This window comes from Anabrus simplex, chromosome 2, assembly GCF_040414725.1.
Source record: "Anabrus simplex isolate iqAnaSimp1 chromosome 2, ASM4041472v1, whole genome shotgun sequence".
Classification (NCBI taxonomy): domain Eukaryota; kingdom Metazoa; phylum Arthropoda; class Insecta; order Orthoptera; family Tettigoniidae; genus Anabrus; species Anabrus simplex.
In genome coordinates this window covers 310,783,214-310,797,219 of record NC_090266.1, presented here as the reverse complement: position 1 = coordinate 310,797,219, position 14,006 = coordinate 310,783,214, and the positions used below count along the sequence as shown (strand labels likewise).

Below are 14,006 nucleotides of genomic sequence, written 5' to 3'. Positions count from 1 at the left end.
CTCTCAAGCAGATCCATCCAAGATCAGCACATCGTGCTATTGTAACAATGGATTTCCTTGCCAGATCAGGGTTGACTGTGCTTGATCACCCTCTATACAGTCCTGATCTTGCCCCATGTGACTTCGCACTCTTCCCAGAAGTGAAGATGAAGCTGAAAGGGCGGCATTCTTCATCCGACGAGGAGCTTCTGCCAGCATGGGATCAAGAGTGTGAAAATGTAACCGAAGAAAAGTGGCATAGTTCGTTCAGTGACTGGTTTTGATGTATGGAGAAGTGTATCGAGTGTGGCGGAAATTATTTTGAAAACGTCTAAAGCGTTCACTCACATTGCAAAACTTTCCTAGTGCCCTTTGTAATTGTACATAAATACAAAGTTCTGTAAATAAATATAATTCCATTAGCTAGAAAAACTTCTTGGAAATAGTGTGAAAACATTCTGGACATTGATAAAAGCTAAAAGCTTGGCCTTCAAAGTGTTAAATTTAAGAAGATGCTTTACCTTAGTGTAGAATATTTACATCATACTAAAAAGATACTTCTCTTTCTTTTGAGGATTTCATTTTCTGGTTTCTCCCAATACCCTCCTTTTCTCACTGAAGTTGTATATTTTATTTTTTTCTCCAGATCTCTCAGCTGTTGCTCAATCTTTCTTTTCTTTTTCTGTCTTCTTCAGCAATCATATCTCTATTCTTATCACACGTATGATATCTCAGAGGAGGTCTTGAGGAAGTAAGCATACTCCGAGAAATGATCACTTTCACTAGTCTGCACATACTCTAAATGGAATCAAATACCATTCTTCGAGGCACTAAAGTACACTAAACTACAGTATGCAATTTTTGTTCACCAAAGAAATCACTCTCAAGAGAAGCATGCCCATGTGATAAAATGGAACAAAGCTTTGTGTGTAATATTCTCCTGCTAATCTACAAGAAAATGCTACCTTACCTTGATTTTCTGCTCTCCAGACTGCTGTTTCAACCTGCCATCACCTGCTGCCTTTACACATCTGAACACTCAACTCTTCATCTCAACTGTTTGCCATGTGATTCTAACGTCACCTTCTGGAACAATCTTGATTCTCGATATGTTCTAGTCTTTTCTCACGCAGTCTGTATAAAAGAACCATCCACTCCACCTGGAATTCAGTCTGCTCTCGACTCCAGTGTGATGGAAGAACCTACGCTCGTCGCGTGTTTTACACTCTCTTGTTTATCTCCAGACCAGCTGGACTTTACCAACGAGATCTTGGGTGAGCAAAGTGGCATTTTAAGTTGTTTATTTCAGGACTTAGTTCCCACAGCCCTTCAGGCTATATTCTGGAGCAATATTTTGGCCGTATTTATCAATCTCTCTGGCCATGAACTGTTTGCGAGTGCACGGTATTCACTTTCTAAATCTTGCTTTTATATATGAATTTTGCTGGTACCAGTATGCAAGGAATATTAAGGACACTTATATACGACTATTAACTTTATCATCTGTGAACTAGATTTCATGTTTTCTACAAACATTTCTAATTAAGTGTTGCGCTGGACAATTCCTACTGTCATGCACCTGATCCCCGTCTTGTTTCCCTCCTTCAGTTAGGGTTCTGTCTCTTGTTAAATTATTTCAGATCTGTGTGTCATTGAATTTATCTTCTTTGTAAGGCCATCTTGTAATTTAAACTTCAAATACTGTGTTTCTGGGTTATATAACTTGTTTCCAATATTGCAAATGTGGCTCAGTTCCTCATTGAAAATGCTTGTTGTTGTTACTCCATTTCATAAAGTTGTTGATCTTTTCTTACTCGCTGTTAATCTTTTCTCAAATGGTTGTGAATTCATGTCCTCTCCCTTCTTTTGCATAATGTTGTTACTTCAAGTTTTAAAATATACATCCTAACATAAATGTTGTAATTGAGACTTACTATGGAGACCTATGAAATCCCCAGTTGTTTCCCTAATTCATGGTGTATATTATTATCAATATTTCATTACATAATCTAACTGCGACCGCCATACGTGGCAAACCATAAGTCAACAAAGTTCTGTCAATCCTGATATGGGAGTAAAAAAAAAAAAAAAAAAAAAGAGTAAAAACACCAAGCCCAATAGTGTCCTTGTAATCACTTATTTATTTATTTATTTATTTATTATGCCTTCTTTCATGTGGCGAAGTTAGGGCACACGGCCCTCTCTTACACTTAACCACAATACAACAAATAATATTACGGTTGCCTATTACTAATTATACTAATTACACTACTTATACTATTTCCTAAATTAAGCTTAGGTTACACACCCACACAATGTGCAGTTTATTAGCTTATTAGCTCGTTACTTCAGTCCTCTTTTCTATCTCCCACAGACACTTGCACACACACTTACAATGTACACACTTATCAACTACCCTTACGTTTACATTATATAAAACTAACAAACAATTTTTAATTTTACAATTACCAATCACACGCACATAATACACACCAATACACACTTCAATCGGTAACTCTCAACAGGAAGTCTCGGCAAGATATTTTAAATTTGAGGAAGGAGTCAATGCCCCTGACACTTACTGGCAGGGAATTCCAAAGTCTGGAACCGGTTACAATGAAAGATTTATTATACACAGAAGAGTGGTGAAGAGGAATATCTAAAGTGGAGCCCGAGCGAGTGTTACGATTATGGAAGGAAGAGAGGAAGTGAAGTTTAGATGAAATATACTGGGGGAGAGTTACTATGCAGGAGTTTGTGTATTAAGACAAGTATACGATATTCACGTCTCTTATCAGGTTTTAACCAGTGCAGTGCTTGATAATAAGGAGTAATATGCACATCATACCTTAGGTTAAAAATGAATCTAAGGCAACAATTCATAATACACTGCAGTTTCCTAGTTTGTTCCTTAGTAGCGTCTACCAAGATAACATCACAGTAGTCGAGGATAGGAAGAATTAGGGTCTGTGTTAATCTTTGCCGCATGTTTATTGGTATAATATCTTTATTTAATTTCAGTGGGTGTAGAGTAGCAAACACCTTATGACTTATGTTTTTGATATGTTCTGTCCAATTTAGAGTTTCAGTCATAGTCACCCCAAGATTTCTCATTATTTTACTGTACGGAATTGTGCTATTATTTATTTGTAAAGGAGGAATGATCAAATCGTTGATCTTGTGTAGGAGCTTCTGGGAACCGACAACGATAGCTTGCGATTTTGATGGATTTATGAGAAGTCTGTTTGCGAGAGCATATTCACTGAGTTTTTTCATGTCATCATTTATGCATTTTACTGCGTTTGGTAATTCGCTTAAGCTGCAATGGTAATAAATTTGGAGATCATCAGCATATAGGTGACAATTACACGTTTTTAGAGAAGATGAAATGTCATTGATATACAATGTAAAAAGCAACGGTCCTAAAATAATACCTTGTGACGTGCCAACTTTCCTTGTACGCCGTTCTGAATTTCTTTCGCGAGTTATCACCCGCTGCCTCCGATCTTTCAAACATGACGTAAAAAACTTCAGTACTAAAGGGTCAAACAAGTAAGATTCCATTTTCTTAATTAGTAGCTGTAAGTCTATTGTATCAAATGCACCACTGAAATCCAGTAGCGTTAGTACTGTAAGTTGTCGTTGTTCCATAGCTAGTCTGATGTCTTCTGTCACTTTAAGGAGAGCCGTGGCAGTGCTGTACCCTTTCTTAAAGCCCGATTGTAATGGGTCAAGGAGAGAATAGTTATTTAAATATTTCAATACTTGCTCGTACACCAGTCTTTCCAAAGCCTTAGAAAGCGCTGGAAGAATAGAAACTGGGCGATAGTCAGAGCTTAGTTTAGGATCGTTTATCTTGGGCACTGGGATGACATTAGCTTGTTTCCAGAGTGCAGGGAAAGTTCCATTTCTAAGACAGTAATTGAATATATGTGTGATAATCGGGAGGATAGCGCCTATTATATTATGTATGAAATGTATAGGAATGTCATCTACTCCTACTGCCTTAGATTTAATAGAGTAGAGTACTTTCTTAATTTGGTTGCTAGTGACCTCTTGGAATGAAAATTGAGGACGGTTAAGTGGAGGGATGGCTGGCTGATTCGTATTTAATTCTGCCTGATTGATTGGTTTAAACGCGATTCATTCTTCAGAGAAATATGTAATAAGCTCGTCTAGGGGAACAGTTGGTTCACGTTGATCTATTTATCAGACTGAGCTTCATTTTTTAGTAAAACACAGTTTCTTTAAGCCTCTCAAGCCTAATTTCACGATACGTGTAGAATAATATCAAATCTCTACACACCAGCATTTAATTTGGGGAAAATAATTTTAAGATTCATCATCTTCATCATCAAAATAGTTGTCATCAAATTCTCTCGTCCAGCAGGTTGGGGTGTTTATGGTACCTTTACATCTTCCTCCACCTAACTACCATTGTTCCTTCTTAACTGTGTTCCAATCTAAGTTTCTTCTTCCTTCATTTTGGTTAACTCTGGACAACATTAATTTGATTTCAGCTGCTTCCTGCCTTTGATCTTTGCCTAGTACTCCTTCATTCTTTCTCTCAGCCATCTCTTCCTCTCTTCTGTCCATGGTGCTTCTTCAATCACATCATTGATCTGCATTTAGGGCAGTCACCCAGGTGGCGGATCCTCTTATCAGTTGTTTACTTGGTCTTTTCTTAAATAATTGCAAAGGATTTGGAAATTTATTGAACAGCTCCCTTGGTAAATTATTCCAATTCCCAACTCCTCTTCTTATAAATTAATATTTGACCCAAATTGTCCTCTTGAATTCCAACTGTATCTTCAGACTGTGATCTTTCCTATTTTAGAAACACTGCTCAAACTTATTCATCTACTAATGTCATTTCATGCCATCCCTTCACTGTCAGCCCGGAACATACCACTTATGTAAAAAACACAACTATAATGTTAAAAATTCCACCTTTCCACTACTTTAATAATCATCTGATGGCCAGGCAGGCATCAATTTTTGGTAATGAGACAAAGTCTCTCATACGCATTGGCACTGCCGGTGGCTCCAAATAGCCTATGCAGTGGCCTCCATGGTTTGCACTAGCCATGTGTCTTGGTGGGTCTGCTATTTGCCAACTGATGAGCCCAACTTAGCACAATGGGATGAAATGCTGGCAACCAGGAATGAGTTAGCTGGAAAATTGATAATGTCCAATAACGGACCATTTATATTGGTATTCTAACCTTATCTGACGCAAGTTTAGGTGGAGTCGCCACTCCCAGAGGCATTTATACCTACTGCCATGTGTAACTTATGGCCGTTCTTCAGGAGTACCAAAATTTTATGCATACCATGAGGGACAGGCTCATAAATCTCCTGATGAAGTGTGCACCTTCTTATTGGATTACCTAGAAAATGAACTATCCCCTACTGTGAAGAAACTCTTGCATTTTAGTGATGGGGCTGCAGAGCAAAACAAAAACAACACAGTTGTATGATTTTTATTATGTTTATGTGACAATGGTAAGTTTGAATCAATCAAACACCTTTTCCATGTTCGGGGACACTCCTTCCTACACTGTGATCGTGACTTTGGCAGCATCAAAGGAGTTATTCGAAGGGCAGATAGGATATACACTCCCAAACAGTATGGTGAACTCATTAAACGAGCGAGTATTAGGAACAGGTTCAGCATTTGTGAAGTAGTGACCAACGATATTCTGTTATTCAATGACTGGAGGCAGGTTTCCTATAAGAAGTCTACAACCTCAGATGAGTCATCTAGAAGGGGAGTGCCCAAGGAAAATACAGTGTCCTTCAAAATCTCTGCATTCAAGGAATTTTCTTACAGTTGCCAGAAGAAAGGGAAGGTAGTTACCAACGCATTCATTAATGGACCGTGTCAAAATACCTTCAGCTTTTCTAAAACAGCTAGTGCTTCTTCTCTTCCTAGCAAGAAAGCATACCCGAAGGAAAAGTCTACATTAATAAAAACAACATAGAGGACTTCAAGAAGCTGGAAATGTACACTCGTGGCTATGAACAGTTTTACAGTCAGATTCTCAATTAGCCAAATGGCAAAGAACTGGTTTGTGCCATTCCCTCAGATGTTGAAGACGCAGAAGACTAGAATAGTGTTATGGAACTCTTCTGATTTTCATGTTAATGTAGCAGACCTGTAGTGAGTGAAATATTTGTGCCTATCTATCATATTCATGTGCATAAAATTTTAAAAAGTGTAATTCAGTTTCTGAAAAAGTAGTTTTATGCAGAAACAACACATGGGCAAATATTTTAATTTGTTTTTTAATTCAAAGAAGACCTATATCTTCCAAATGTTGAGCCATTATCATTGACAAATGTCCATTTTAACATGTCAATTTTTTTCAGATCTTGAAAACAATTATTGATGGAATAAAACACATTTTATTTTAGTTTTCTCAAAAAGACAAAAATGCCACACGTGTGGTTTCCCAAATAACCGATTCAATTAGAAGACACGAACAGCCTACGATGATTATGTTACTATTTTCCCGCTTCAAACATCCTGCCATACCATTCTTCTAGCCTATCATTAATGGAGCATTATCAGCACCAAGAGTTAGGCAGTTATTTAATGGAATGAGAAATTCCTGAAAAGTTGAGAGCAAAGGATTTGCAATGTTAGCTCCAGTAACATCCCCTTCTAAATTAGGCACAGAACTCTGAATTTCATTGAGTTCAGGCCTAAGAAATGTTACAACAAAAGGATATATTTTCAAGTCGCTTTTATTGCTACCATCAGTAGCAACAGAAATGGCATTCACCTGCAAATGTAATACAATTTTTGCTCTTTTTTTCCATGCACATTTCTGTAATGATAGCCGCTGTTTTCGTTTTAGCACACCAATATAGTTTTTTTTTTTGCCATTTGCTTTACGTCGCACCGACATACATAAGTCTTATGGTGACGATGAGAAAAAGGCCTAGGAATGGGAAGGAAGTGGCCGTGGCCCTAATTAAGGTACAGCCCCTGCATTTGACTGGTGTGAAAATGGGAAACCACAAAAAATCTTCTTCAGGGCTGCTGACAGTGGGATTCAAATCCACTATCTGGATGCGAGCTCACAGCTACGCGCCAATATCATTTACCGATTTCCAAATCAGGAAACATTTTGCGAAACAAAGGCTCCGTGTGGTCGGCACAATTTACAGGCAGGTTATGTTCTACGAAAAATGACGTAAATAAAGTCTCGGCATTCGTCACACGATTTACATCTTGGTTTTTACATGAAAAGTTCAGTTTCTGGTTTCTTTCTACACACTGGACACTCTTATGTTTTTTTGTTTGCACGTGTTTGAGTATATCACACTTCCCGCCATGTGGAACTGAAAAATCACACCTACATATAGTACAGAATGTGAACGCTGGTCCCTTCCTGGATTCACTGAAACACAGAAACTCTTCCCTATAAGCACTTTTAAACACTGCATCATATTTCTTTTTTGACATTTTGACCAAAACAAAACAAATATTAAGACATACAAAAAGAAGCAGTACTACGTGACGTAACATGAGCACTTACGCAGGTCCTGCCCGGGGTAGACGTCTATGGCGTGCTACTTACGAGGTTAGGTTACTCACTTGCGACTTCCACTTCCTATTATTAAGCTATTTGACTGTATTATAGACCAAAGAGGAGCACATGGCTGGCCACCATGCCCCATACTGCCATCCGGTTGTGATTATTAGAACTACTATCGACCAGCCATACTCAGCCATATATCGATAGAATGAGGAAACGTGAAGGAGTTTATAAAATAATACTAAAATTAATGAAACTGTTCTGCAAATCGGGGGATCGGTCCCGACGATCGGGAAGAACGATGAAAAACTGGGAGAGTTGGCACGTCTGCTGTATTGATACTTCCACATAATTATGAACTTGGATTTCCTACCTAATCAATACTTGATTTATTTCTGATGTATTTACATTACAAATACACTTAGGAGTATTCACTTTGGTCTCTATTAGAGGCCATCTTCAGTTGCTCAAGAACCTTATTTGATAAAACAACTTAAACAATAATATTCGGCCACTGACGCATTGCAACACTGATTTTATCCTTCCCCCTATACTATAAAAGATTAATCACTTGCAACAGCTAAAATACGCATGCAATAGAATGCTCTATCATCACTTGCTAGTTCAAAGAATACAGGCGGGCCCATTGTCGAGTCAAGCGATTTGTTTTGCAACAACGAATATTGTCTTGTCGTGAAACATTGGAAAACAAACTATTCTCCAGCCCCAGCATCTAATTGTCTACTCCAGTGGTTTTATTGTGTTAAAAAGTAAGTATGTCTGGTATCTTATCAACTGAATTTGATGCATTTTCTTCAAATAGGTTTTTCATGGAACAGTTTTGCGATAAAAGTTGTCCTCTTCCAGGGTAACTTTGGCCATGCCCAGAAGATACAAGAAAGTTTTAGGCGGCAGCGGGTATTGTAATTACAATCCCGTTCATCTAAAAATCGCATTAGAACAGATAAAGAAAGGTACAATAACGATTCGGCAAGCCTGAGAGAAGTACGCTGTTACAAGTTATAAGAATCATTGCGAAAACCGTATTTAAAGTCATTTATATAAAATAGTACAAAAATTTATTTTTCTTCCACCTATTCAATACAATCAAGATTTTTTATTTACCTGTTATCTCTGGTGTATTGATTGTATTGAATAGTTGGAAGAAAAATAACTTTTATACTCTTTTAAATGAAGTATGCTATTCTGCGTTCAACCCTGCTAGACAAACTAAACAAGAAGCACACAGGAAAAATAAGACGTCCATGCATTCTTTCAGCTGAGGTTTGCTTTGACACTTATATGTATCTGCTTCCTTTGTACCCTAGAGGTATTGCTAACCAAGATTTTTTATTTACCTATTATCTCTGGTGTTTGCTTTCAGGAAGAAGCCGACCTCATTCATGGACTTACTACGTGTGCTGTATGGGGATATCCGTTAACACTTGGAGGTGGTGAAGGATTATCTAAACAGAGAGGGAAAAACAATTTCCATCATCAAAGATAATGCGCCTGGTGCAGACTGGCTAAAAACTTTTCTTGATAGACATCGAGCTTTATCATTTTTCGCTTTGCGGAAAATATCAAATGTGCTAGAGCCTCCGTAGAATCAGTAGAAAATAGTGAATACTTTGACAACTTAGAAACATCACTGGACGGAATTCCTCCAGAAAACATTGTAAACTACGATGAAAATAATTTTGTAGATGATCCGGGTAAAGTTAAAGCGATTGTAAAAAGAGGACGTAAACACTCTGAGAGGATTACTGACTCATCGAAGAGTGGAACTTCTGTCATGTTGGCTGGAACATGCTCAGGAGAGTTGTTGTCTCCGTATGTGCTCTATCGAGCCAAACATTTGTACCCAGGCTGAACGGAAGGCGGTGTTACTGCTGCACATTATAACAGAAATGAAAGTGGTTGGTTTGATATAACCATATTCGAGGAATGGTTTTCTAAAATTTGTCTGCTGTATCTCAAGAAGTTATCTGGTACAAAAGTAATAATTGGTGACAACCTGTCCAGCCATCTGCCAATGGCAGTGATCAGACAGCGTGAGAACAACAGTATATCGTTTGTCTTCCTGCCACCAAATTCAACTCATCTAACACAGCCACTGGATGTTGCACTTTCCCGTCCACTTAAAATGTCTTGGAAGAAACAACTGAACAAATGGAAGAATAAAAATAGAGGGCCTAAAACAGAATTTCCCAGAGTTTTCAAGTCAGCCATGGAGGATATAGGGGAAAAGAAGTTGAAAGCTAGCCTGAAATCTGGCTTCAAAGCTGCAGGACTTTGTCCTCTAAATAGAGAGGCTGTCCTAAAAAACGAATTTCTGACTGTACCGAAAACCAGAGTTCGGAAAAGTCATGGAGCGAATCATTCACGAATCTCCTGAAGACATCTCGATTAGGAAAGAAGATAATTCCAGATTCAAAGGAAAATGGCTGAATGTGAGACCTGGATGAAGTGTAACCACAAATTACATATCAGAGCAACCCCACGATGAACAGGAGAAGCTTGAAGAAAATGATGAACTTTGCAGCCAACTGAAGACAGGACAGCAAGTTTGGAAATGCAAGTAGATGAGACTGATAATTATGAAGTAGGAAACTTCGTACTTGTAAAATTTTCCAAGGACAAAATTCAGCGATTTTATGTCGGAGAAGTTAAAGAAACTGAAGAGCAGTTGGTAGTGAAGTTTATGAGAAAGAAAGCTGGAAAGGATGTGTACTTAGCTTTCCCCGTCAGTGATGATGAATATGAAGTCCAGAAAGATGATATTGTGAGGAAATTGGAAGTTCGCAACCTAGTCAGAAGTGGGCGATACAACTTTAAGAGCTTAATTGACAGCCCAGATATTTTTTAAATGTAGAAGCCGGTGTATTGTGAGGACAATCCAAAAGTATTTTCTTTTTTCAACTTGTTTTTCTCTTCATAAACTGGACTCAAGAGAATATGATTTTGCTATCTTGATTATGTTTCATGCCATTAAAAGTAGTTATGTAATATAATACATATTGTTTATATCATTCAATACTTGTAGCTTGTTGGCTTAAGTTAAATAAACTTGTTTCTTCTTTGGGGAAAATGCGAGTTGTTTGGAAATATCTTGTAAATTTGATCACTATAGGTCTGTTTTACCACAAATCGTTTTAATTTACTTGCCAATTATTGATATTGGGTGTTCTACAAGTTTCTAAACACTTTCGCAGTGGCTGAAGTAACACAAATTCGGAGAAAACTTAGTTTCTTGAGTTATTTACATGGTGGCCGAAGTTACCCCAAAACAAGGGATAACTCCGGCCGCTTTTTTGATAATCATAATTCATTACTGAATTACAATTACTTATGTACATATATAACAATGAACAAGGCAGAATTTATATTATTTTTTTCAGAAAATTAGAGGGAATATTCCATGTTTAAATTTTAAAAATATTTGAAAAAGTGGCCGAAGTTACCTCGTTTTATGGTACTGATTAGGTGGGAAATCCAAGTTCATAATTGTGAAACGTAATTTTGGCCCCACCATCAATTTTCACAGTTTCCGTGTAACCAAACAACCTTTGTTGGTGTTTTATGAGGATCCTATCAGCTTTCAGGATGATGACCCAACTTATATACAATATAATAATCATGACCTTAATTTTTTAAAAAGCAATCTCAGCTAAGAACAAGAATTTGTAACACTGTGCGGCTTTATGTGCCAGCTGCTTTTGGTGGAGATAAGGAGAGCTTTGACTATATACATGAACAAACTGATAGAGCTGAATCAACAACAAAGAAAACCCTGTCACAAACATCCAGTAGATCACTTATATAAAAGAAACACTGTCCGTACATGCAGTATGAGGACTGAAATTTTGAATTTACTCTCTGCAAAAGTCACAGGATCTTTCCATAAACTTACTGTAGGTGAGGTTGAAAGTGATACGTAGGTGTGGTCTAAAGTGAAGTCCTCATGTCATTATTCTAGCTGAATAATTTATGGCAACAGTAGCATAATTTAATATAGTATATAATTCTCAATCTTTAAAATGAGCATGGATTCTAGATTCAAATTTCTAAGGTCAATTCAAAAATTTCACATTACACCAACTGGGATTCATAAAACATTATTTCTACTGATATATGACTTTTTGCCTATGGACATTATGGTCATTAGTGCTGTGCACTGGAGCATAAATTAAATATGATAAATTGAACAATTGTGGTGTCTATTCTACTATATTTCTAATGAAAACAGTTTGGGATTAGGAAGGGAGTGTGTGTAGCCTTGAGAAATATATCATTTACCTGGATGTGAAGGTGGAACTAGGAAAAAAAGGGTGCTGTCAATGGGCTTCAGACCTACCAGCCTCTGAAGTCTACAAGTAGTTGGCCACAACATCTATATTACCTATCCTTGTAAAAATCTGACTTTTTAAATGTATGTATATCAGCAGCTTACCTTCCATATGTTCCATCACCCAATATATATAGTTTGAATCCCAGTTCAGCTTCAAGACAGGAAGTAACATTAGCAGAAAAACAGAGTAAGTTGTCAGGAAATTGCAGACACACCTGTGGAAAAAAAAAATCATGCATTCATATTACTAAGGAAAATGACCTGATAAGGAGATCAATGAGAATGTATTCAATTTTGGTTGTAACCACAAGAAGCAGGCATATGACAGTAAGAACACAATGGCTGGTCAGTATCTTCAAACTTAATGAGCAATATATTCTTCATCACATGCATCTGTCTCCCAGATGGTGAGGACTGCTATCTTTCTGTCCTTACTTGGCAAAGTCGTGTGCTTGCTTGATCAGGGTGGAGAACAGCAAACTTAAAATAATTTTGCAGGTTGTGAAGTCAGAATTTTCTCAGTTATTCCATTGGCTACTTTTTCACTACCTCCAAAAGTCCTGTTTTCCACACAATGATTTCATTTTCTCTTTGTAATATGTGTTACTACTGAAGATGGTACTCCCTCACCTTTTCAAAGACTGTTGCTATCTATAATACCTGAAGGCTTCGTTGGTGATATGATCACCAAGTATCAGACCAGACGTCTTTGTTTCCTACACTGCAAGATGCCCAGCTTCCTTTGTTGCAGGCCAGTATTTGGCCTCGTATAAAAAATATGTACACTATTACATAGTAGCATATTACTTATATGAGCCACTTTGAAATCTTTTTGTTGCAGTGCACAACTGTCACTGTCCACCACATTAGTTAATGCATTACTCACACAGTTCATTTTGGAACTGATGGTTCCATCAGCAACTATCAAACTCAAGGTTCTTTTATAAATATATATATATATATTAATACAGAGCCCCCGTGGCTCAGGTGGGAGTGCACCAGCCTCTCACTGCTGAGTTCCGTGGTTCAAATCCCCGTCACTCCATGTGAGATTTGAGCTGGACAAAGCGGAGGCAGGACAGGTTTTTCTCCGGGTACTCCGGTTTTCCCTGTCATATTTCATTCCAGCAACACTCTCCAATATAATTTCATATATCATTCATTAACCATTGCTCCGGAGGAGTGCAGCAGGCTTCGGCAGCCAGCACAATTCCTATCCTCGCCGCTAGATGGGGACTTCATTCATTCCTGACCTGGTCGAATGACTCAAAACAGGCTGTTAATTTTTCATTTTCGTTCTTTAAATAAGTTGCTTTACATTGCACTGACACAGATAAGTTTTATGGTGATGATGGGATAGGAAAGGGCTAGGAGTGGGAAGGAAATAGGCATGGCCTTAATTAAGGTACAGCCCCAGCATCTGCCTGGTGTGAAAATGGGAAATCATGGAAACTCATCTTCAGGGCTGCCGACATGGGGTTCGAATCCACTATCTTCTGAATGCAAGCTCACAGCTGTGTGTCACTAACTGCATGGCCAACTCGCTCGGTGAAGGTTCTTTTATTTTGCTCTTTTGTCCTCCGATGACCTATTTTATGATGTTCGGGTTCCGCCATGCCGAGTTATGCAAGAGAAGCTGCTTGAACAGTGTCCTTAACATTCTACATAGTTTCAGGCACCACTGATAGGTGCAATTCTAGGTGATATACAAGACATTCAAACACATTCATACACAAGGGTTATTACTGCCAGCCATTTTTAATCCTTTACTATTTTGTTATCTAACATGTACCAAGAAGGAGGACCCAGTTTGTAATAATAAATATAAAAATATATACAAAAGGTCCTGGTGATACTCAGGAATCAGAAATATTACTTTTAGCTGCATTGACCCTTTTGATCCACTTATTCTGTGAATTCCATACTGCCTTGGAACTTGTTTTTATGGCATGATTTTCTACACTAAATTCACTTCTTTGTTGTAGTAAATATATCTGTTCCTCACAAATTATTCAATTTTTAATTTGTAATGTTCCTTTTCCTTCTGTGATGCACAAGCCATTTGTGATGCACAGGATTTTTTTTTCTTTCAAGCATATTTGGCAGTAAATTTAGTAAGACTATTATGT

At 37.7% G+C, this 14,006-nt stretch overlaps 1 protein-coding gene across 1 annotated transcript in view; it reads right to left on the bottom strand.

The window, feature by feature from the left end:
- The window catches only part of Dph2 (Diphthamide biosynthesis 2), a 183,223-nt gene that overhangs the window by 121,873 nt on the left and 47,344 nt on the right, over positions 1-14,006 (bottom strand). Inside the window, exon 2 of the mRNA XM_067139051.2 lies at positions 11,980-12,092. Within this exon, the coding sequence (XP_066995152.2) occupies positions 11,980-12,092 (113 nt within the window). The remainder of the gene's footprint in view (positions 1-11,979; positions 12,093-14,006) is intronic.